The sequence below is a fragment of the Astatotilapia calliptera genome, chromosome 2 (genome assembly GCF_964374335.1).
Source record: "Astatotilapia calliptera chromosome 2, fAstCal68.1, whole genome shotgun sequence".
In the NCBI taxonomy this organism is placed as follows: domain Eukaryota; kingdom Metazoa; phylum Chordata; class Actinopteri; order Cichliformes; family Cichlidae; genus Astatotilapia; species Astatotilapia calliptera.
In genome coordinates this window covers 14156756-14180737 of record NC_137423.1, presented here as the reverse complement: position 1 = coordinate 14180737, position 23982 = coordinate 14156756, and the positions used below count along the sequence as shown (strand labels likewise).

The 23982-nt window shown below is 45.9% G+C and overlaps 1 protein-coding gene across 3 annotated transcripts in view; it reads left to right on the top strand.

Annotated features, from left to right (window-relative positions):
* The window catches only part of slc36a1 (solute carrier family 36 member 1), a 40555-nt gene extending 19165 nt beyond the window's left edge, over window positions 1–21390 (top strand). For all 3 annotated transcript variants that reach the window (XM_026185198.2, XM_026185206.2, XM_080309247.1), the window contains 2 exons: window positions 1795–1964; window positions 19826–21390. In XM_026185198.2, coding sequence (XP_026040983.1) covers window positions 1795–1964; window positions 19826–20100 — 445 coding nt within the window. In that variant the 3' untranslated portion in view covers window positions 20101–21390. The remainder of the gene's footprint in view (window positions 1–1794; window positions 1965–19825) is intronic.
* Window positions 21391–23982: the final 2592 nt, after the last annotated feature.

Below are 23982 nucleotides of genomic sequence, written 5' to 3'. Positions count from 1 at the left end.
CTCACATACGTGTCTCTCTTCTCCAGGTGTGACAGGGCAGTGTGTAGTGTCAGGGCTATGGCATCATCAGTGGACCTGTTGTGGCGGTATGCGAACTGTAGAGGGTCCAGTGAGTCGGGTAGTGCAGAGCAGATGAAGTCCCTGACCAGCTTCTCGAAGCATTTGCTTACGATGGGGGTCAGGGCTACAGGTCGCCAGTCGTTCAATGAGGAGATGGTGGAGGATTTGGGTACAGGGACGATGGTGGCCATTTTGAAGCAGGCTGGGACTACAGACAGAGAGAGGGAAAGGTTGAAGATGTGTGTGAACACTCCAGCCAGCTGGAGTGTTCAACTTTCAACTTTCCTTCTGATGATGCTGTCTGTGTGGAGTGCTCAGTGGATCTGCGCTCGACAGTGCAGCCTAGGTGGAGTAGTCGAACGCAGATTCACTGAACGCAGGGCAAGCTAGCGAGACAGAAGTTAAGCTCTCCTTGCAACATGGCAAATTGAACCTCCCCCACCCTCATTCAGATCTGGCGTTTGGAACTATTTTGGTTTTCATGTGACGTATGACCCTGAAGGTAAGCGCATCATGGACTAAAGTAAAACCGTATGTTGGATGTGCCACGCAATGCTCAATTACATTGGTGGGAACTAGTGTGTTAGCACAGTTAGCTCGTTAACGTGTTGGCCGTGCACATTTACTCCGACATCATCCTAGTGCAAAGACAAGTGGAAGCAGACAAAAACAACAGGCACGCATGCTACAAACTTTACCCGAGTCATTTAGACAGCCGTTAGCACATGATTCTCCTTATGGGTGCCTGATATGTTTAATATGCTGCTGAGAATATAGCCCAGAAGAAGCGGATAGTATAGCTTTTATTTTGGAAAGAGCCATTTCTCTGTAATAAACTCTCTTTTCCAAAGATGAGTGATTCCTCAATCAGATATATTTATTTTTTTTATTACTTTGTTGTAACAGCAGCATTAAATTTAAAAACTGTACATTTGAGTTAAAATATATATTTATAATTTTAATAAATGACAAATTAAAAAGGCATGAACATTTTTTTTTTTTTTTTTTTTTTTGTATCGAAAAAATATCGAACCATGACACCAAAGTATCGAACCGAACTGAACCGTGAATTTTGTGTATTGTTGCACCCCTAATAGATAGATACTCAGAGCTGATGCTTCACATCCACAGCTTGTTGTATTTGCATCAGGAAACCTGCGGACACTGCATGATGAATGAATCAGGAAGCCATGGATCTGAATGTGTTTACATTACTTTAGTAAGTCCAGGTGAGAGCTGCTGTTACTGGTTTCTCCTTCAGTTTCCTGGCTCTGTGCTCACATGCTCCACAAGCTCTAGCGGTGGTGGATTGACTGAGTCTCCAAAAGTGCAGAGCATGCTGAGATCAGAGTGACAGCTGCATCAGGTTTTAAATCAGTTTTATGGCTCTTATCTGGCTCAGGGGCACACAAGCTACCCCCTCTCTCCAGCCGGACACTGAGGAAATAAACACTCAACCTCAAAGGGTTTTTCTCTGCCTTGGTGAGAGTGGAAATCCTCTCCAGCTCCACCTACCTGCTCTTTAAACTGTCTGTAGGTGAGTGGCAGCCAATCAGAAGAAACTTCACTCAAAGAGTGGGGAGGCGAAATGGCTTGTTTAAAACATAGCATTATTTTGAACTATGAGTCATGCAAAGCTACTCTAGGAGAATCTAGGAGTAAAAATAAGCGGGATAGGTCACATTTTTCCACACATTAATTGACTCCTTCCACTCCTTCCTCCCCATTTTCCAGGATGTACCAGGTCGTGAAGCTCCTGTACTGCTTCGGGATCTTCATCACCTTCGCCCTGCAGTTCTATGTCCCAGCAGAAATCCTCATACCATCCATGGTAGCTTGCGTGCCAGATCAGTGGGACACCGCCATCGACCTACTGCTGCGTGCTGTCATGGTCATCTTCACGTGTAAGTACGAGCGGGTCTGCGGTGTGTCGGGCGGCGGGCTGTTAAATCTGCACACGATGTCAGGCTCAACTGCAACGTGTTTCAGACCGAGAGCCGAGCCTTCTTATGTATGAATATAAATGGCACGCGTGTCAGCACGCACGATCGACTTTATGCTGTCACGGGATTTACAAAGAAACTCGTCCTCTTACTGTTATTTATGCATCAATTCTCAGACATGTGGGTTAAAGTGTCTGCTGTATGTTCGTGAAGGTTCTCACTCATCCAGGTCATTGTCATCCAAGAAGCTTGGAAAGAAAAGCATCTGGACAATTGGTGGAAACTCTCAGATTTGAGGTGTCCCCAAGAGGGTCATGGACCCTTCCTCTACCTAATCACACGACCCACCACTATATCCGCTGTATGTTTATTCTGCACATTGAGTCACAGCATGGGCTGATTTCCACTCCTCTGCTCAGATTTTCCTTCATGCGTTTCTAATGTGAGCTCTGAGCAGAGTCGTGGTTTTTAAACACTTTCAGCATCATCTCAGCTACTGCTTGTGCAGGGAATCAATTTAAAGAAATCTAATTTCTGCGTTTGTTCTTTAGAGAACAAACCCAGACCAAAGACCCCGATCTGTTATAAGCAGTTTGGTACTTTCCCTTTCTCACCGTTTAACTGTCGTGACTGTCACCAAACCCCATCTGGGGTTGCGAGGTCGTCCTCTGAGCTCTTCCCCCAGGAGGTATCAGACCAGGATGACTCTGGGCGAGCCAATCCAGGCAGGAGGAGCATCCTGGGTCTGGTGTGGGAATGCTTGTTTCTGTGTTCAACCTCTTTGATTCTGTTCTCTGTAGTCTTCAGACTGCAGAGCTTCACAGAGCAGCATGGCTTTAGGTTGATGTGAAATTGTCGTGTATCTTTAACAGCAGATGAAAGGTCTGCTTTTGGAGTTGCCATCAGCAATCCGGCCCGTGTTAGTGGTGTGTACTGACGCAGGAGAGCAGAGCGAGCGGTGTGGCTGCTCCTGAGTGTACTTCTGTGAGGCGCCTCCTTTATTGTATTTTTATTAGGCTTATTTCTGCAAAGAAAACTGAGTCTGCACCACAGCCAAGGCCCCGCTGACAAATGAGGCTCTTTAACAAGCCGTAATGAGGCAAACAGCACGTGTACAATCTGCTCCTCTCTTGTCTTTGTGCTTTTATCTAAAGTGGAGCTAAAAGGGGCAGCAGAGTAATTTACTCTTAGACATAGTAACAGAAGCGTCCCATTAGAAGGTCGCTGCTGCTGAGTTTTGCTCTTTAATCCCGTCAGTAACAGTCGTTTCAGCTGATTACCTGGACTTGGTTCTGGTTCCTGTGGAACTATTGACTCGAGCCCCTATGTGGCTAATCAGTTCCAGGTACTTCCACAGATGCAGAGAGTCCACAGTACCTGGAACATCCCTGTTTGTGTTTCTAATGAATTAGAGAGGATTTAAAAAACAGCAGACATACATGAAAAAGACTCATTTGTACTTGTTGTGTGAATGAACCTGCACACAAGGAGCTCACTGAGACTGTGAGCTCTGGATCTTTTGTGTTGTTGTTGTTGTTGTTGTTTTAACTCCTGGACTAAATAAAAAATCTAAAAATGTTCACAAGGAAAAGTTTGGCTGCAGTTCCTCTGGTGTCCAGCAGAGGCAGCAATGAGCCACTCCCCATAGACTCCCGTGTTAAAAGAAACATGCTTACAGGCTGGTACAGACTGTTTTGGTCTCTGTAGATAATTTCACCCTCACAACAGCTGTACAGGGCCTCTTTGACTGACAGGTGGATGGCACCACAGGTGGCTGTAGTTGCTAGCTGTCTGCTAGGCTTCACCTCAGCTAACTGGAGTCCCTGGACTGGACATCTGGGACACGCGTTTGTGCTTTTAATGACATTATCTGACCAATAATATGGCTGCTCTAAGGTTACGGTACCGCCCAGGACATCTGAGTGCCTGTTTTAGGATTATGATTGGATGATTCTTAGCACTGACCAACTGTGGGTGCAGCTTTAGCTGATAAACACATCCTGTCTGGTCTCCCTCTGAGGTGACGAGTGAAGGGACAACAAAGCCACGTGTCTCACATGCGTTCCCTCGCCTGATCCTCTCCCTCCTCCGGGTTTCCAGCAGTAGCCAACAGTTCCCCGTAATAGCCCCGCCAGGCTATTTATAGCTACAGTAGTCCTCCAATTGCAATCGATTCTCATCTGGCCATGACCGCTCATTCTCTGTGTTGCAGGCTCGTGCCTGATTGTGTGCACCGCTGCTGAGTCACGCTGAAGTCAGCAGGGGGCACACTTCCACCTATTGAGGGATCATTATATTTACATTAAAGGCAGAGTAGTTCTTGAAAGTGGGGGTGTATTTATCCTTTCACAAACCTTACAGACTGGAAGCACAGAAACAGACTTTCTCTCCCTGCTGCTTAACTGGTAGTTAACGTCAACTACCAGCTGTTTATTGTTGGTCTCCTCCATCAGCTGCTCAACATCTGCCGGCTTCAAGGTTAGGATCAGGACACTGGATGATGATGAATCTTCACTGAAGTACAGACTGATCATTTTCATATTTATAACGGCCATTAAAGTAATCAATAAATACAGTTTCTGCATCCAACAATAAGACTGAGCCCTCTTGGGTCTGTTATGTTAAAAAAAGTGTGATGCTCAGGTGTGCTCTCCACACGGACTCTAAAGGTGACTCTAAAAGTACTGCAGAACTGTACCCAGGAGGAATCGGGGTAGAAGGTGATCCTGGTATCAGGTAAAAATGGACCTCTGACCTGTTGTATGATCATCTCCTGTAATGATGGGAGAGAATCATTAAAAGGCTCCATTATTTAAAAAATAATGAAAATGCGTGACAGCTGAGATGAGCTTCCTGCTTGCTGTTAGAGAAACTTAAACATCTGGAAGAACGGCACATGGAGAATCCACGAACATCACTGCTGTAGTGCAGCAGGTAACTCATAAATCCAGCAGGCTTCACTGTCTGTAGAGGCGTCACATGTGGAGATGTTAATTTGATGGAAACGCTGGTCATGGGAGGAGTCTCAGGTCTTTGTAACGTGGGCGCTTTATCGGATTGTTTAAGATGAATACAGTTTCCTGCTCTCAGGTCATCCTCACTGCTCTCCACATGAATGACGCCTCACTGTTGATCTTCATTTACTTCATTTACTTCATTGCCTCTGAATTATGCAGATGGAATTTGCCTCGCTCTGTCGGTTTCTGCACACACATCCCGATAAGCTAATAAAGGCGTGCGCGCGCACCGGCTGTCTGCAGCTCGTTTGTCCTATGAGTGTGGCCACGCTCAGCAACAGGAGGAGAAATCAAAACACTCGAGCGTCCGGTGAGATTCTCTGCTGGATGCTGTGATAAAGGAGGAGGGGCTGCAGCAGGGACGGTGCTGCTACTGCGTGCACATGTGTGAGCAGGAGATTACTTTAGCTTTTGAATGTAAATACGAGATGAGACTGGGGCAGCACGCTGTTGTCTGTAGATGCTCTGAGGATGCCTCTGAGACTGTCTCCTGCTGTATTCTGTATTTTAGTGACTGATGTGTGTAGTGTGTGATTATACAGAGGTGCTGCATTGCTCTTCTAAAGTGGTTTAAACGGTTTGAAAACAAAGAAAGTCGGCCTTAAATTTTGATACTCGAGGAGAGCAGAGATGAGTCACCTTCAGACTTGCGTCTCAGTCTTCAAAACGCTCGCTCTTTGCTGTTTTTACATTTGCAGCCATCTGTCTGCAGTGTGATCGGTCAAAGATGGAAAATGTCACAGGAAGTGATTTTGACTGATGTGCCAAATGTGTTTGGCGCTCTTAGAGCTGCTGGCCAGCCAAGTCTCGCGTGCTTCCGCGTGAGCTCTCGGGCAGATTAGAGTTAAAAGTGGACGGCCTTGAGCAAACTCTCCCTCTCACTCTGCTGAGCGTCACTCTGACTTGCACTCCTGCACGAAAGGTCAGTTCATTTCAGCGCAGGCAGATTTCTTTTGAAGTGAGCACTCTATTCTAATTTAGTAGAGCGATGGCGGGAAAGCGCAGGAACTCAGCGTAGCTGCAACTGCTGCTGGGGATCAGCGAGCCTCTGAGTGGCAGCGGTGGGAATGCTACACGACTTGGCCGTGTTCCTTACAGTCGATGCTGTTATGTTGCTGTGTCTCACATTGATTACCTGAAGGCCACATCTCGTTTGTTGCCGTTTGATCACATTAGAAATGCCAAAAAGCCACAAACATGAGAAGAAGAGCCTCTGCTTTGGGACTGGAGATGAAGATGTGCATCGGCACTCTGCTGCGTCACATACCACTGTAAGCTTCAGCTTCCACTTTTCATTCTTAAAACAGGTTTCTAACATGTCTGAAGTCTGAGGAAGAAGCTGTGAGTGTCGTCTGCAAAGCAACAAAACATCTTCTTTAATAATACGAGGTTCTAAATAGTGTAGAAACGCTTCAGAGGTCGCGGGCTCTTTAAACGACTGCACCGAAGCTTAGTTTATTAACCTTGAGCAGGAACTTGTTTCCCACAATGAGCCATTAGAGTCCACTCTGATCCTCAGTAAGCCAGACCGGCTCACTTCATTTGGACTGTAGCCTCGAGGAGCGAGCGCTATAACCGCCCCTTCTGTCAGAGTCTCAGAAAAAGCATGACTTTCTACATGATGAAGAACCGCGGCTGCAGGAACTGCACAACTGTAAGAAATACGTATGCCGAAAACTTTATTTAAAAAGTAAAACACAAGATTTTTGTTTGTTTACATCTCATCTCCGTTCCTTTTAAAAACAAAAACTTTTTCGTGCTCAGTTACTCCGGTGTAGTTTTTATTTCGGAGGCAAATAAAAGTCCAAAGTTTACGCCCTTTGTCATGTATTCCAAAGCCATGCTGTGAGCCAGATTGGACTCTTTTGCCTTGCCAGTTCTGGCCTCCGGACCTTATGTTTGACAGCAGTCAGCAGTTCCTGGGTCTCAATCATGTCAGACTGGACCAGATGAATGGTTAAACTTGAAGCATCAGTGTTAAAAGCTGTGTGTGTGTGTGTGGCTGTGACAGAAGCAGACCTTCCCTCTTCATTAACAGTCCCAGCTTCCTCGTTAACCCTCACCGCGTGGCCGTGTGTGCCGAGACTCGCCGTGGTGCTGAGCGTGCTTCCTTTGTCTGAGTCACTTTGCCACAGGCTGCAGCTGAGCAGCTAGCATGTGCTGTTGATGGGAACGAGAGAGGACGTGTGGACGTCGCGTGAGCTTTCTCTTCTTCTTCTCTTTGTTGTTTCTTACAGCGCTGTGGCACAGAGGTGGTGTGCCGCTGGGACTTTGTGCTGCGTGTTGCCGGCTGTCGTATTTTTACCCTTTCACAAACATGATGTGTGCACACGTTCACCTTTTACGGATTCCTCTGGCCTTTGCTTCCTGCGCCTGTTTCGGCTCACCTGTGACTCTGACAAACTGAGTCAAAGATCTGACATGGAGCAGCGTGTATTTTTAGAGGAAGTAACGTAGTCACGTGGAGAGGAAAAGCAGTGAAAGTGTCTTCAGAGGTTAATTAACTGAATTTAAAATGAAATGGAAATGTCCTTTTTCATTACTTCCATGTGAAAAGAGAATTTTCTAACTCAATTAAATTCAGATAAATTGGAAATGAGGTGCAGTCCATGGCTGAGAGCCACACTGGCATTAAACTCGTCTGGCTCCGGGCTGTGCAGCAGATTTGGGGACCCGGCTGCAGGCATGTGTTCCCACGTGGCTTCAAGAGCATTACTCAGATCCTGATGCGGGACGATAAGGCCAGGAAGGTTCCAGCTTATCCCAAATGTGCTGGAAGGGATTGAGGTCAGCGCTTTGGGCAGTCCAGTCAGCGTCTCTTTGCAGAGAGTGTTCACCCTCACATCATCACCGATCTCTGAGACAGGACCCAACCTGTCTCTGGTGCTGCTGGGCCGAAACATTTCAGACCACCGCAGGGAAAAAGACAAGCCGGGCTATAAATGAGAGGTCACGCTGGTTTATTCACAGCATGCAGGAAGCGGCATTAATACACATACAGTTTATGCAAAGATGAGAAACCGATAAATATTTAAACATCAGTGAAAAATCCACTTCACACTGCATGACTGAGTCACGCTCAACTCCAGCTATCAGGTGACCCCTCCCTCTCCTCCTCCTGTTGGCTGACATGAACGGTAAAACGGTTTTCATATCACGGTGAACCGCGTCCGGTTGCTGCCAAAGGGAAGCACTTTGTTTTAGCGAGCGGCACAAGCGTTGAGTCTTTCCGCTTGTTTCTGGAAGTGTGGGGTGTAACTCTACCTGCTCACAGCACTTATCCACTAACCCAAACTATTCCTTGCATTTGTTTTTCCAAATCATGGAAGCTGCATGTGGTCAGGCGTCCACATGCTTTTGACCATATAGAGCTGCATCACTGCATCACCGAGCTCCCACTGTGAGATCGGAGAATATAGGTTTCACCTGATAATCGACCCTAAAGGTCACACATGAGAAATGATTCTGCACGTCGCACATTTTAACCAAACCATCGGCTCTCTGAGCTAAAAGAGACACAGCAAGCAGAGCTGGGCTGCAAGTAGAGAGGTCAGCCTGAGGATTTCTGTCTTTAGCACAGACCTCCTGCTGGGTGGGGAAGGTCAGGCTTGCCCTGCAACTCCATCCTCCTACACTTCCACCCTCCTCTCCTCCACTTCTCATGCTTCTGTCCAGGGAGTTAGATTAAAATGCAGTGGATGTGTTTTTCCTGCAGATAAGCACGTCGACGGTCAGCCAGTCAGCGTCTCGGGCACCCCACACGTGTTGGTTGTTTTCCCTCCCCATCGCCTGTTGTACTCTGTATAAGGGGTGTCATACATGTGGCCCGGAGGCCTGCTAAAGGGCCCATTGCATGGCTTTGCAGAGTGTGAAGGCTGCAGTGAAACAAATGAAGTACTTGGGTTAGTCAGTAAAAATCTTTTCTGTTCCGGGTGTGTGAGGCAGGTGGAGGGATCCTATTGTATCCATGAGCGATGGGAGGGTTTGCCCCGGCGTCTGCAATGATGCAGACACTTTATCTATCTGCTGAGATGAACAGAGGCCTGATCCAACAGAGTCCACACCTGTGGGGTTGGGGTTAGGGGTCTGGGTAGAGGCTGAAGAGTAAGACTGGGATTAGAATTGGCTGAAATGAATTTCCTCATTAGGGTGGCTCACTACAGCATCTGAGGCAGGGGAGGGACTCTGACGTGCAGGCGGTGCACAGCCATGTTTGATGGTTCAGCATCTGGTTTCTGGTAACAGGCCTGTGGTAGACTCTCTGCTGGTCTGGGAACAGCTCAGAATCTCTGCGGTAGTTGATGGATGAAAGCATAAATTACTGACTGTGGAAGGTATGTTGTAAAAGTTCCTTTCACATCTGTCAGTTTTACAGAGAGTGGGGTGATGAATCTGTTTCACTTGGTTTTATTTTTTTCAGCCTTTTTAAAGGTCTTTGCTTGAATAGTAAATGCACTGGTACTTACATGGCGCTTTTCTACTCTATCTGAGCACTCAAAGCGCTTTTATACAACTAATTCATTCACCCAATCACACCCATTCACTTTTTCTAAACTGTGAAGTGCTTACTGTCTAACATTATACACATTCACACTCCAATGGGTGCATCGGACAGCAACATGGGGTTAGTATCTTGCCCAAGGATATTTGGGCCTTGGAGCCTGGGATCGAACCACCAACCTTCCGGTTAATAGCTGACCTGCTCTACCACCTGAGCTACAGTCAGGAAATACGAGCAAAATGTGGCATTTTTGCTGTTTGTTGTGGTGAATCTAAATGAGTTAGACACCATGATTTTTCCCCTGCTGTGTGTCAAAGCCACTCATGGTGGGCCTGGGAGAGAACCCCGGTGCTGCACGAAAAAGGAACATGAAAGGCCACTTTGATTAGCCAAGTGAACAGGAAGTCCACTTCAGTGTGATTACAGGTAGCTTTGGCAGGTTCCCCAGCTCTCTGCGTCTGTGTCAGGCGCCCTCTCACTCATAACAGTTAACGGAGGTTGTGTTTGCCGGGCAGGACAGAGAGGGTGTGTGTGTGTGTGTGTGTGTGTGTGTGTGTGTGTGTGAGAATTTCTTTCCTGTTTGTCATGCTTGTTTTCAGTTGTGCGCTGCGGGATGAGACACGAGCTAAAAAAAAAAATAATTCACGACTTTTCCATGTCTGAAGCTGAAGTTTCAGTCCCGCCCTGAGGCTAGCACCTCGAGAAGGTGACGAGTTAATGGAGAAAAGGACGGAGCTGAAGAGGAGGGTCCTCAGTGTCTGTGATCAGATTGTAGGACACTGTGTATAAACTGCACTGTTGCTGATCTGCTGGTCTGCACTTGTGTCACATCTGGATTGTTAAGTTTAAAATCAGAGTTTCTGTGTTAAACCTGCTGCTGCTTTTAGAACGGGAGGGAATCATGTGAGACCGCATCAGAGCGTTTCCCTCTCCTCTCGCTGCTGCCCGCTGCTGTTGTCTGAGATTCATCACTTTTCCTTTTCAAACAACTGCATGGGATGATATTATAAAATGTTGGTGAATGTATATGTTTGAAATAAAAATGAACTGAACTTCTTAGAGCTCACATTTATACATGGAGCCGCATCCATCATCCCCTCCCTCACAGCTGCACGCCACAGAGCAGTGGTTTCCCACAACTGTCGTGTTTGCAGCTGCGGGCGAACGCCTCCGTGCACTCGCTGTAACCAGCCGGGTTGATGCTTATTAAACTGCTCTGGCAGGAATCCAGCGGCTGCTCGAGGCCAACTCTGCGCTTAGAGCAAACACTCAGGTGTATGTTTCCAACAAGTCTGTTTTAATCGGGTCAAGCTCTTCATCAAAGCTGCACAGAGCACCGCACACACCGCTGGACGTTTCTTCTTCACCTGTTCACTGTCACAGACGCCGATAACTGAAGTCAGCAGCTGTTTGAGAGAAAGACGAGAGAGAAACACAAAGAGGAGCATGTGCGTGCAGCTTCCAGCGTCACGCTCGTTTGGGCTTTTCTTCTTCTGGCGTTTCCTGTAGTTACAGCGATATTTTAACCACGGGTGTGGGTGCAATTGCCGGCATTAAGTCAGTAGAAAAAGGAGCAGAATGGAAAATATTGAGAGCATCATGGCAGGATAAATTAGGCAGTGAGTGTTTGCAGTGAGATTATAGCATTTAAAGAAGTAAACAAGTGTTTGTGATGACTTCAGGGAGCCCTGAGTGTCAGACGCAGGAAGAGCTGTCGCGCTGCCTTCATGTTGTGTCTGAGCCACGAGGGAGACAAAGTGCTCCTAAAACGTCCAACAGGGTCACGGACATTCACGTGGCGATGGTCTACCTGAGGACGGAGAGCATGGGGAAGGTGTTGTTTACCTCGAGAGCACGTTGTCTCGCTGCCGGTGCTTGTCTGAATCTCAGTGATTTCTAAACGGAGAGGGCTCTCTCTGTGACTCCTGCAGTTCTCTGTGATGCAGACACTGTAAAGCTTCTCATTAACAGGAAGTAATTGTTTCCCTGCAACTGAAGCAAAGTGGCAGTGACGTAGCATGGCGGCAGAGAGACGGACAACTTTTACTTCATTTATCACATCGTGCTTTCTCCGTCTGTAACTCAGTCATGGCTCAAAGAAGCTTTCGTGGTTGAATAAAAAGAAATAATCATGTCAGTCCAAATTGATTACAGCCCCTGCAGCTCCGAGACCCCCCCCCCCCCCCCCCCGAGATTAAATGAGTCCCCACTCGCCCACGGGGAGGAGGAGCTGCAGTGATGGCTTCTGTTACCTTCTACCTTTGTAATTTCAAACGACCATGAGCCACGGTAAATTGAACCAGTAACTGTGAGGTTGTGCATCCTTTCTCCACCTGGCCGACCAGTTTGATTGCTCTCACAGTGACTCCCAGAGGCTCAAGTAATCCATTTATTTTCTGAGGAAATTCTAACCATTTCCCGTACAATCTAAAAGAGCAGTTTACCGAGGACACATCCACCCCCTCCGACAAAAGTTTGTAATTGAATCGCAAGGAGATGTTTAGACTTTTGCTCATCTCTGGATGGAGTCCCTCCTCAAGCAGACTTATGTTTCTTGAAGTGAAAACTCTTTTTATTCCTCGCTGGAGTCGCAATTACTCAGATGGGCTTCGGGCATGTCCTAAAAAATTAAGGTACGCTGCCTCTTCCTGTGAAAAAGCATCAAAGAGTTTGCAAATGTGTCTTTGTGACTGTAACAGGTGTAAATATTTCAAGTTTTAATCATCATCTACTTTTGCAACACACGCTCATCAGAAAGATATAACAGGGCTGAAGTGAGCTTCCTCTGAAGGGTGTCTGAGCTCAGCCTCGAGGATTTTGGTCTGGGTTTTTATGACGTCATTGTGACATCATTACACAGCTGAGATCTGTGACTGTGAGGCCGTCTGGGTGCAGTGAACTCATGGTCATGTTATAGAAACCAGTCTGAGCTTTGAGACACGGGGCTTTGTTATCCTGCTAAAAACACTGAAGAAGCGGCAGCACTCAGGCAGGCTGTGGAGTTTAAATGATGCTCAGCTGGTACTGAGAGTCACACCAGCAGCAGCCTGAACACGGACACAGACAGGATGGATCCATGCTTTAAACTCGTCAGACCAGGAAACGATTCTCCAGCTTCTGTTGTCCAGGTTTGAGAGTCTGTGTGAACCGTAGCCTCCTGTTCTTGCTGACAGCAGTGACACTGGTAACACCCATCTCCTTTGGAGTACAGAAGCTCCTCTGACGTTGTCCACGAGCAGAACTGAAGCAATCCTTTTCATATTCGAGGCATGCAGCCAGCTTTCCCATATTAAAGTTGGAAAACCCGTCGTCTGTGGAGCATCTTCCAGCGTGTGATACTAAAGGTCATTTCAAGGAGACAGGCAAAGGTGAAGTAACAGCAGCAGGATGTACAGCCTGACTTTCCAGGATTCAAATGGCAGATAATGGAATATGGATAAACAGGGCAGAGTTATCATCTGGGAAAATCAGGAAGAGGAGGAGCGAGGCTCAGTCACGGGCCAGGTGTCACACTAAGGCCGGCCTCGGCTCCGGAAAAAGCCCAAAATAAGGTTTTCAACCCAAAGCAGGCAAACTGTGCAGCTGCTGCAGGAAGGTAGCGTGCAGAATATACAGGGAGTGCAGAATTATTAGGCAAGTTGTATTTTTGAGGAATAATTTTATTATTGAACAACCATGTTCTCAATGAACCCAAAAAATGTTTTTGGAAGTAGTTTTTAGTTTGTTTTTAGTTTTAGCTATTTTAGGGGGATATCTGTGTGTGCAGGTGACTATTACTGTGCATAATTATTAGGCAACTTAACAAAAAACAAATATATACCCATTTCAATTATTTATTTTTACCAATATAACATCTCCACATTCACAAATATACATTTCTGACATTCAAAAACAAAACAAAAACAAATCAGCGACCAATATAGCCACCTTTCTTTGCAAGGACACTCAAAAGCCTGCCATCCATGGATTCTGTCAGTGTTTTGATCTGTTCACCATCAACATTGCGTGCAGCAGCAACCACAGCCTCCCAGACACTGTTCAGAGAGGTGTACTGTTTTCCCTCCTTGTAAATCTCACATTTGATGATGGACCACAGGTTCTCAATGGGGTTCAGATCAGGTGAACAAGGAGGCCATGTCATTAGTTTTTCTTCTTTTATACCCTTTCTTGCCAGCCACGCTGTGGAGTACTTGGACGCGTGTGATGGAGCATTGTCCTGCATGAAAATCATGTTTTTCTTGAAGGATGCAGACTTCTTCCTGTACCACTGCTTGAAGAAGGTGTCTTCCAGAAACTGGCAGTAGGACTGGGAGTTGAGCTTGACTCCATCCTCAACCCGAAAAGGCCCCACAAGCTCATCTTTGATGATACCAGCCCAAACCAGTACTCCACCTCCACCTTGCTGGCGTCTGAGTCGGACTGGAGCTCTCTGCCCTTTACCAATCCAGCCACGGGCCCATCCATCTGGCCCATCAAGACTCACTCTCATTTCATCAGTCCATAAAACCTTAGAAAAATCAGTCTTGAGATATTTCTTGGCCCAGTCTTGACGTTTCAGCTTGTGTGTCTTGTTCAGTGGTGGTCGTCTTTCAGCCTTTCTTACCTTGGCCATGTCTCTGAGTATAGAAACACCTTGTGCTTTTGGGCACTCCAGTGATGTTGCAGCTCTGAAATATGGCCAAACTGGTGGCAAGTGGCATCTTGGCAGCTGCACGCTTGACTTTTCTCAGTTCATGGGCAGTTATTTTGCGCCTTGGTTTTTCCACACGCTTCTTGCGACCCTGTTGACTATTTTGAATGAAACGCTTGATTGTTCGATGATCACGCTTCAGAAGCTTTGCAATTTTGAGACTGCTGCATCCCTCTGCAAGATATCTCACTATTTCTGACTTTTCTGAGCCTGTCAAGTCCTTCTTTTGACCCATTTTGCCAAAGGAAAGGAAGTTGCCTAATAATTATGCACACCTGATATAGGGTGTTGATGTCATTAGACCACACCCCTTCTCATTACAGAGATGCACATCACCTAATATGCTTAATTGGTAGTAGGCTTTCGAGCCTATAAAGCTTGGAGTAAGACAACATGCATGAAGAGGATGATGTGGACAAAATACTCATTTGCCTAATAATTCTGCACTCCCTGTATATAACTTTTTTTTTTCTCTCAGAATGAGATCCAGTAAGAGTGTTGCTAAAGTACCCACTGATGCATAAAAAGTAGAGTAGAATAGCCCTTTATTGTCATTGTGCATTTACAATGAAATTATGGGTGCTCCACACCAACTGTGCAGGAATCAAATATAAACAGTAGACAGCTCGGATAAATGCCTGACCAGAGCAATGTATACAATGCAGTGTAACCTGTGTTTTTCCCTCCCAGAGGCCAAATCAATCTGAGCGTGTGTCTCTGGAGTGGCACTCATGGGCGGAGACCTTTTTGGCTCTGGCTCGTTGATAACGCAGCACAGACTTCTTTAAGCTAATGACTGCTTTCACAGTTTGAGCCGTTTTCTCTGTGGAGTTTAGTCTTCTGCCAAAAAAGCCAACTTTAACTTATGCAGACTTCGGTTATTCCCAGTGAAACGGCCCGGGAGTTACTGAGCACACTGAGCCCCCCCGACATCTTTAATGAGGTGCGGTCCACCGAGCGACAGACAATCAGAGAGCCCGCCTGCCTGCCGCCGCCACGGGCTTGCTTTCCTCTCTGGGAAGTGTTTGCCAGTGGCGCCGGTACCCTCTGACTCCCTGTGGAGAAAGTAGACCAAAGCCCTCCCAAAAGTCTGATCCCACCTCGGAGCATCACCACTGCTGGACGCAGCTGAAGGTAGCGGGTCCATCTCTCATTTAAAAGTTTTTGGCTCAGTTCACAGGCTCCCGCTGACGGGCTAAAAACCACCGCACCCCCATTTTTCTTCTGGCTGTGAAACCAGCCCGGCCTTCCCAGTGTCTGTTGATGCTGGTGGGTTTAAATAGAAAGTTATCCATATACTCCAAACTGACGCCGTCTGAACAGAGGGTAATGGCACTGAGATGCACTGATGCTGTACGCTCTGCAGCCCTACCTCTACACCTGAGGGGGTGTGGTTAAAGGCATGACGAGGTCAGCACAGAAGGGAGAGACTTGTCATGCTCTCGGCTGTTGTTGTTATTGAGTCATTTAAAATGAAAATAGTTGGTATCTGTGACTCTGCTCCGTTTTTGGTTTTATGTGGAAGGATGTTCTCTGTGAGTCGGTTCTCTGACTCTGCTTTTCTCACCTGTGGAGGGTTCCTGCAGGGTTCAGTGCTGGGTCCAGTTGTATTGTTTTTCTTTTTCTGGAATTTCTTTTAATGTCTATGCCATGACACTGTGCTGTGCATGTTTTTAAGCCTCAGCAGACGGGTAGGCTGCCCACTCTGGTTGAATGTTTGTTTTGGATTGATGATTAATAATTTCCTTGTTTTAAACTCTGTAAACTGAGCCCATGATTGTCGCTCCTCCTGATGTACTATGTAAGAATCAGTCAGGTGATTGCTTCCTTCCTGCACAGTGTTCATAAACATCATGTAGTATTTGATTCGTCTTTGACTTGTAAACCTTATGTCACCTTCCTGTTTATTTACAGAATAAATGTAAGCTATAGGGGGTGTCCAAATTCATGGGCTGCATCCTCCTGAGGCCGCATTTGTAGGCCGATTTCGTCACAGCGACGCAACAAAGGCTGTATCCCAATTCAGGGTCTGCAGCCTTAAAGTACGCAGCCTTAACGGTCCACAAGGGCCGCATACTTAAAGACCGCTAAGGCCGGAAGTGCGAGGCTTGTGAAATGGGACGGTCTAGCCTTCGTTGCGCTGGCCAGGTTGCCTAGCAACCATGATGCTAACAGCTGGAAACGTTTTATACAGCTTTGTTTGACAGAAATGAAGGAGAGAATCTTTTGTTCATTTGTTTGTTTCTACATGAGCTTTGATCATTCTCTGTAAGATTAAGGTCAGCTATTGAACGGCGTATATTTTAAAGCAGCGGTTCCCAACCCCCGGGCCTCGGACCAGTACCGGTCCGTGAGTCGTTTGGTACCGGGCCGCGAGAGTTGAGGCTTAGGTGTGAAATGTATAGTTTTCAGGGTTTTTATTGTTTTTCAGCGTTATTTTGTTATCGTTTTTATCGTTTACTCGGTTTTCCTGGGTCTTTTCACCCGTGTTATGAATAAATATTCTTTTTTTCGGTACCGGTACTAGTTTTATTTTGTTGTATTTATCCGCGACACCTTAAAGGCCGGTCTATGAAAATATTGTCGGGCATGAACCGGTCCGTGGCGCAAAAAAGGTTAGGGACCGCTGTTTTAGAGTAAGGCTTTAAAACCAAGTTAGTACAAACGTCACCAATGTCACATAACTTTGCCGACATGTGGCCAACAGGAATGTTGTAATGTTCTTCGTTATTAAACATTTGCACATAAATAAGTGACATAATATTCAGTACTTAAGGTTTACTCTTCGGGCGCCCCTCATCCACAGTTTTTTTTTTTTTTTTTTTTTTTTTTTTTTTTTCGGCAAAATTATCCACACCCACCACGCTGCTATGCATTCTGGGATATGTTGGGCCACGAAGTCTACACCGCCACGCCCTTAAAATTCAGGGAAATGAAGGACGCATTTGAGGGCCGCATTTCGAGCAGCCTTTGAATTGGGACAGCCTTCGTCGCGTCGCTGTGATGTAATCGGCCTTAAAATGTGGCCTTTAAGGCTGCAGACCCTGAATTGGGATACAGCCAAAGGCTGTCCAAATTCGTAGACTCAGATCGGTACCACGCATGCGCAAATCTTACGTCACTTCCTCTCTTTGCCAACACTGCAACAGTTAATGTTTTTGAATGACACGGTTAGCTCCCAGTTAGCTCCTAGCATTTCTCAACAGCTCTACCTCCTTTTTGACTGCCCGGGACATTTAAACAATGGACAATCCGTATACAATGATGTGATGCCCAGCCTTCCTAGTCTTCATCTTTCAGTGTGTAGCATGCTCTCTCTCTTTTTAAACCCAGGCAGAAAAAAATTTGTTTTGTCTCTGAAGCCCTAAAAGTGCTACAACCAAATTAGCGTGCTCAGAGTGTTCTCTCCGGCACTTTGAAGATCCACGCCTCCTCTCCAGGGACCACGTCTCCTCCCCGGAGAGGCTCAGCATGTTCTCTAATAAGCCTCACTCGCCTCACAGCTCCTGCCTCATTTGATGACTCGGTAAACTGCAAAGCTTTAAATGGAGTTTGAAGAGCAGGCTTCAGGAGCCGTTCCCCAGAGGTGACAGGTTTCCGCTCTTGTTGTGTGAAAGCTCAACTTTGCCATTGCCCCAGAAGTTAATCTGACAGATCTGAGCACGATCGATTCTGGTTGAGAAAATCTTTTATCAGCTGATTTGTCCCGTGCGCTCGCCACAGAGAGGAGCGTGACTTGAACCTGCTCATGTGCAAACATTTTCAGGCAAATGCTTTGACGTCTTGTCAGCGGGCCGCTTGTTTTGTACGAGCGCGGTCGGCCATCGCCCTTTATGCCCATCTCCACGGCAACAGGTGAAGGCACTTAAGGTCCCCGGTGACTTCAGTGTCACGGTCGGCGCTTCCACCAACACGTGAGAACAAACTCCACATGGTGGGAGGCTCTCCCGCCGCCTCCTCGGTTTGCTGTCTTCCCCTCTGGCTATTGCTACTCTCCGACCTCACTTCATCTCTCAGCCGTCACTTCTCCTTTTTCAGCACCAACTTTACGTTGCCCATGATTTAAAAATTAATGGGCAACAGACTCGCTATCAGGAAAGATGAGGACACTCTTCTTTAATCATCGAAAACAAAAGGTCTGGCAGTCAAGCGTTCACTGAGATCCAATGCTCACTAGGTATGACAAATGTTCACCTGAGCAGCCACACCATGACCCAGCAGGTTTGAAACTGCTCATTAAACACACCTTCTCTTCTCATTTCCAGCTCTGTGGTAATAATCAGTCTGTTAGATAAGCTTTGCATGATTCACAGTTGAGAATAATCCTCCTTTGTCTGACATGTTTGCTGGTCCAGGTGTGTTAGGAACATCTCCTGTGTGACATCATCACTGCGCAGTCTGACCTTTGGCCTCACAGTCGTTCATGAATAAAAGTGTTTTGGAAATCCCACAGAGGGTTTGGTGTGCAGAGGAAAATTACCTTTTAGAGAACCGTGGATTGTTTCCTGTAGAAGCACTGAGCTCATTAGAAATGTTTGAGGTCATGTTCCACTTTAAAGATGATGTTGTTCACTAGGGCTGCACGATTAATCGTTAGAAAATCCCGATCTCGATTCATATTTATGTGCGATCTCATTTCCAAATGACAACGATTTTTAAAAGGGAAAAAAAAAAAAGATGACGATTGTACCGCATTTTGATCCGGGACATAATCTGCATGAAAACAAGCGCTCACGCTTCCTGCTCAACAAATGACAAGGGCGGAGCCTTATACCACGTGATACAGAAGCCATCTGGCAGGGGAAAAACAACGGAGAGCACGTGAAACTGCCCGAGGGGAGAAAACACAATGAGCGCAGAAGAAACGTTTCCTGATGGCGGTGAGAATGACAACCCCACTGTAAAATTATTTCCAAGAAAAGGTTCTCATTCCTCCGTGTGGAAGTTTTTTGCCTTCAAAGAAGACGATGAGAGTCAAAAAAATATCATTTGCAAGCTGTGTTTTGCCATAGTAGCAGCACCGCAAGGTAACACTACAAATCTGTATAACCACCTCAAACGTCACCATAAAGTGCAATATAACGAAGCTGTAAAGGCCAAGAAAGTGACAGGAGAAAATCCGTCCCCGTCAACCACCCAAACATTAATAACGGGAATGTTATACAGCGCTTCCCCATACCCGTCGACCTCCCGCAGGCACAAAGAAATTACGGAGGCTATCACTTATCACCTGACCAAAGATATGGCTCCCATCAACACTGTGCAAAACGAGGGATTTAGGAGAATGATCAACATCCTAGACAAACGCTACACAGTGCCGTTCCGCAACTATTTTAAAAATGTTGCACTACCTGCTCTATACACGCAGTGTCGAGCAATGGTGGAGACGGAATTACAAGCAGTACAACGTTTTGCGGCAACAACAAAATGTGAGACATTTATTGTTTTTATGTTCTGTCTCAACTGTTACAAAGTTGATGTGCGGTTAATAAGTGCAAGAAATATTTATATTGGAAAAGAAAATCGTGAGGGAATCGTGATTTCAATTCTAAGCAAAAAAAATCGTGCAGCCCTATTGTTCACTGTGTCCTTCTTTCCTCCTCTCGTATCCCAGGTGCCCTCGCCATCCTGATCCCAGAGCTGGACCTCGTCATCTCGTTGGTGGGCTCGGTCAGCAGCAGCTTCCTGGCGCTCATCTTCCCACCCCTGCTGCAGCTCATCGTTTTCTACGGCGAGGGCCTGTCGCTGCCAGTGAAAGTCAAGAACCTCGTCATCAGCCTGGTGGGGCTGATCGGCTTCGTCACGGGGACCTACATTGCCATCGTGGAGATCGTTGCCCGCAACGGACACAAGCGCGACGAGACGCCATCCACCTTCTTGGTTCAGTGATGAAGTGGCGTGACTCCCGGCGGGTGGATGGAGGCCTACTCGGGCCATTTGAAACCATTTTAGTGCACATTTGAACTTTTATCTCATTTTATCTGCTGCTGTTGGACATCACAGCTGTTTCAGGATAAATCTGTGACATGTCTACGATTAAGGACCATGGAGAACCTGTGGTGCTCGATGTTTCACTGCTGTGTCATGTTCTGTTTGTACCTGACAGTCACGTCTTATCAAGTCCATCCTTTTAGTGCAATCTAACAGATTAATGATGATGGAGAAGGTAGGAGATGGTACGGGGGTTAGAGGTAATTTATTCTTTTGACTGATTATTGTTTGTGGTGTTTTAGTCAAAAAATCAAACTACCTCAGTTTTTAACATCCAATTTGGAGCCTTGTAAAACACCTTCGCTTCACGCAGCCCCCAGTTTAGAAGTAAACATGTTTGTTTAGCACTTTGATTTCTGCCTTATTCACTTTGAATATAGTTTTAAAATCGCTTTAAAAAATTAAAAATCCGCTGTTGCTTGGGTCGAGGGGTCATAGCGGTTCTGATGGGAACGCCTCGAAGTGCCAGGAGATCGTTCGTATCTCATCACAGCAGACTCACCAGGATGACACAGCAGCTGTTAAACAGTACAGCTGCTTTCTTGCTCTCAGCTTTGGGTCAAACTGTGAGCTTTGACAACAAGGTCACAGGTGCAAGAGGCAGAACCTGTGAGGGTCTCGGGATCCTCTGGGAGGAGTGTGGCAGGTGTGCAGGGATTAAAACCCCCTAAAAATGTGCCAGATGTTCTTGTGAATATTACAGCTGCATTAGTGCCCGATGATAGGTTGCTACAAAAAAACGCCATCAGGTTTGAGCTGCATGTATCTAATATAGCAAGTTTTAACTGCGGGCTTGTAGGTGTTGTCGACGCCTCACAGTGAAGCGTCTGTGCTGCCGTGTGTCTTTGTCCGTGTGGCATTAGATAACAGACTTCTGGTTTCCCTTCACCTGTGAAGTCACCTCATGCAGGGCTGGAAGTCGTTCTGTGTGTGTATATATCCATCCATCGTAAATGTTTGCACATGTAAATACTCATCTAAACTATAATTTTCCTTTTCTGTTGTAAGTGTCAGGTTGCAGCTGATCAAATGAGTGCATTTCAGCATGAAAACATCAAGAAATGTAAAATATTCCAAACTTCATCCAGCTTGACGGCCTGCATCCTTCATATGTGTGAGACCTTCATTTGCTAAATCACTCATTTCTTTACTCTTTACTTTCTCAGAATAAAGATGTTGAAAGTCCAAGTTCGTGCGTTTCAGTCTCTTCGTATTAGCAGGACGACTCATAAGGATCTGAAAACTCGCCAACTCTTGGAGCCGATCCAGAACTGGGTTCGGAAATTTTTAGAGGGATTTGTTACTGGACGTTTGGCATCACATCCTGACAAATGAGGTAGAAAACGAAGTTGTTCGTAGCACACATGATTAAAACTCTGTTGATGACCCCATAGTAAGAGCATCAGAGTCGGTATGACTGAACATCAGCCCCTAAATATTACCAATGCATGAGTGTGTTTGGAGTTAGCTGTAACTGTAGTTGTCCAAAAAGGGCAGATTATTATCAGCCTCTGCTGCCTATCCACTCAGCAGAATTGAAGTTGAGGCCAGATGGCAACCTTGGAGCTGCCTGTGTGAGCGTTTCTGCCTGGTTCATGTGCTCCGCTCCCCGAGGTGCAAATGCTTTTCAACATGCGCCACAGAAGCAGTCCGAGTAATCCTTCCACCGCCTAATTGACACAAATGAGAGGGAGAGGGGAGGGTCCGCTGGTGCTCGTTTTCCCTGTGAAGCTTGGCCAGAGATGGAATTAAATTAACTGGCCTGGGATATTTAGCATGAGCTGCTTCACCCTGCGTTTAGCTTGGCGTGTAGACTGTTCGTGGTCATGAACGTGAGCGCGTTCCTCCAATGAGTCCACGGCACAGGTTTCTGTTGGGCATGTTTCCTGCCATCAAAGCTACCATGGATGGACATGACTGTGCTTAAAGGGGGTCCTGATCCATTATTTTAAGTAAGGCTAATCAGACTATCTGTCGATGTTCTTGTTTTTGTGCTACTTGTTGTATAAAAATGAAAAAAGGCATTTTTATTTTAGGAATTATCGGAGTATCTTCATTGGCCAATAAGTTGTTAATCACATGTGAACTGGTGTAATCTCAGTTTGAATTACCCTCTGCTCGTCACACCAACATGGCGACAACAAACCTCAGCTCAGATATTCATGACATCAATTTGACGCTGCAAGATAAAAAGATAAAAACTTCATTTTCAGTGACCTAAAACATGGTTTACACCTGGACAAAAGGCCAAACAGAAAAGTCTCTAATTACTAAAATCCCTGAAGAAAATGCCTTTTTCATATGCACCATGTCATCATTGGAAACACGTTTTCCTCTTGGGGCCGTCCGAGGGCTGCGCCGCAGCTTCGGTGGACAACATTTCACTTCATCAGCGCTCTGGTTAAAGGCATGAACCCCATATAGGAAATGTAATACTCACTTTATAAGTTTCAGGACTTTCTCTAGTAATTAGTGCCTGAATGACTGCAACCATCCATAAAAATACTATGTAATAGAAATACTAACATTTCCATGCTAACCACTGTCACCAGACTTCACTCTATGGAGCAGAAACTGGACATGTCTGGCTTTAAGGTTCTTACTGGTCAGCAGATTTGTATTGATCCTGAAAAGGAGCCACAATGGAGCCAATTAGCAGCCGGACTGAATGAAAAAACACAATTAGGTGACTTTCTGCCACCAGTTCAGCCCAAAGGGACCACGTTCCTTATTTCCTTTTGCAAACAGCTGGTAATTAAAAGCCACAACTGCTGACACAGCAACTTTCACCTCCCACTGCTTCACTTCGATTTGCAGAACTTGTCTTGTGTTTGTGTGCAGCAGTAAAGCTTAAAGCTGAACCTCACCTAAGTGGCATGCAGACACTAACATGCAGTGTTGGTAAAACTCACAGCTTTTCTTCAACACTCTGGAGACTAAAGATATGCTTGTTTAACCAGAGTGTTTGAATGATCACAGGTAAGATGGCAGTCTGAGCCACCACTCTGTGTCAACATGTGTTATTAACACGAGGTAGAGATGTCTGTCTTCTTTCCCCTCACTTTCAGATACTGTTCTGTGTAGATAGTTTTTAGACCTCACAGTTTGGTCCAGTTTTGTAAGATTTTTAAGGACACATTGCACCATGCTGAGATGTGCCAAAGTTTCAGCCAACAGCCATTTGGTAATCACCTTGTTGGGCAAAAATACTATTCATGTCAAATTATGTTGGCTTTGGTATTTTTCATAGATTCATCTAGAGAACCGGGGACAAACAATTTAAAGTACAGTTTATTATTCAAAATAAAAACAAGATATTGTACATATACATTTATTACTGTGTAATTATATCTTTATTAATGCATACTCATAAAGCTGCTGTGTTTCCCCACCATATTTAAATATGATGGTCAGTGAGGACTTCTGCCTTTGCACTAATGGTCTTTCACAGATCAGCCACATACTTGAAACACCAAAGGTGGAGGAGAATAACTGCAAGCGGCCATTTGCCCTGGAGGGACATTTAAAGTCATGTCTGCAGCTTCAGACTCAAGATGTGAACGATCATCCTTGTGTTTTAATATCTGACAAGGGCTCATCCCCCTTTTCAGATATTATGTGATCTCTCAAATGAGAGATCACATCTTTCCTTCATCCTGGGGCATAACTGGTTTCCTAAACCTGACCGAACTCTCCTGGTGTGAATGCTTGGGGGGGGTTGTTGTTTTTTTTCTCGTTTGGCTCTTGGCGAAGGCGGTTGCACTTTTCTCCTCTCCTCCT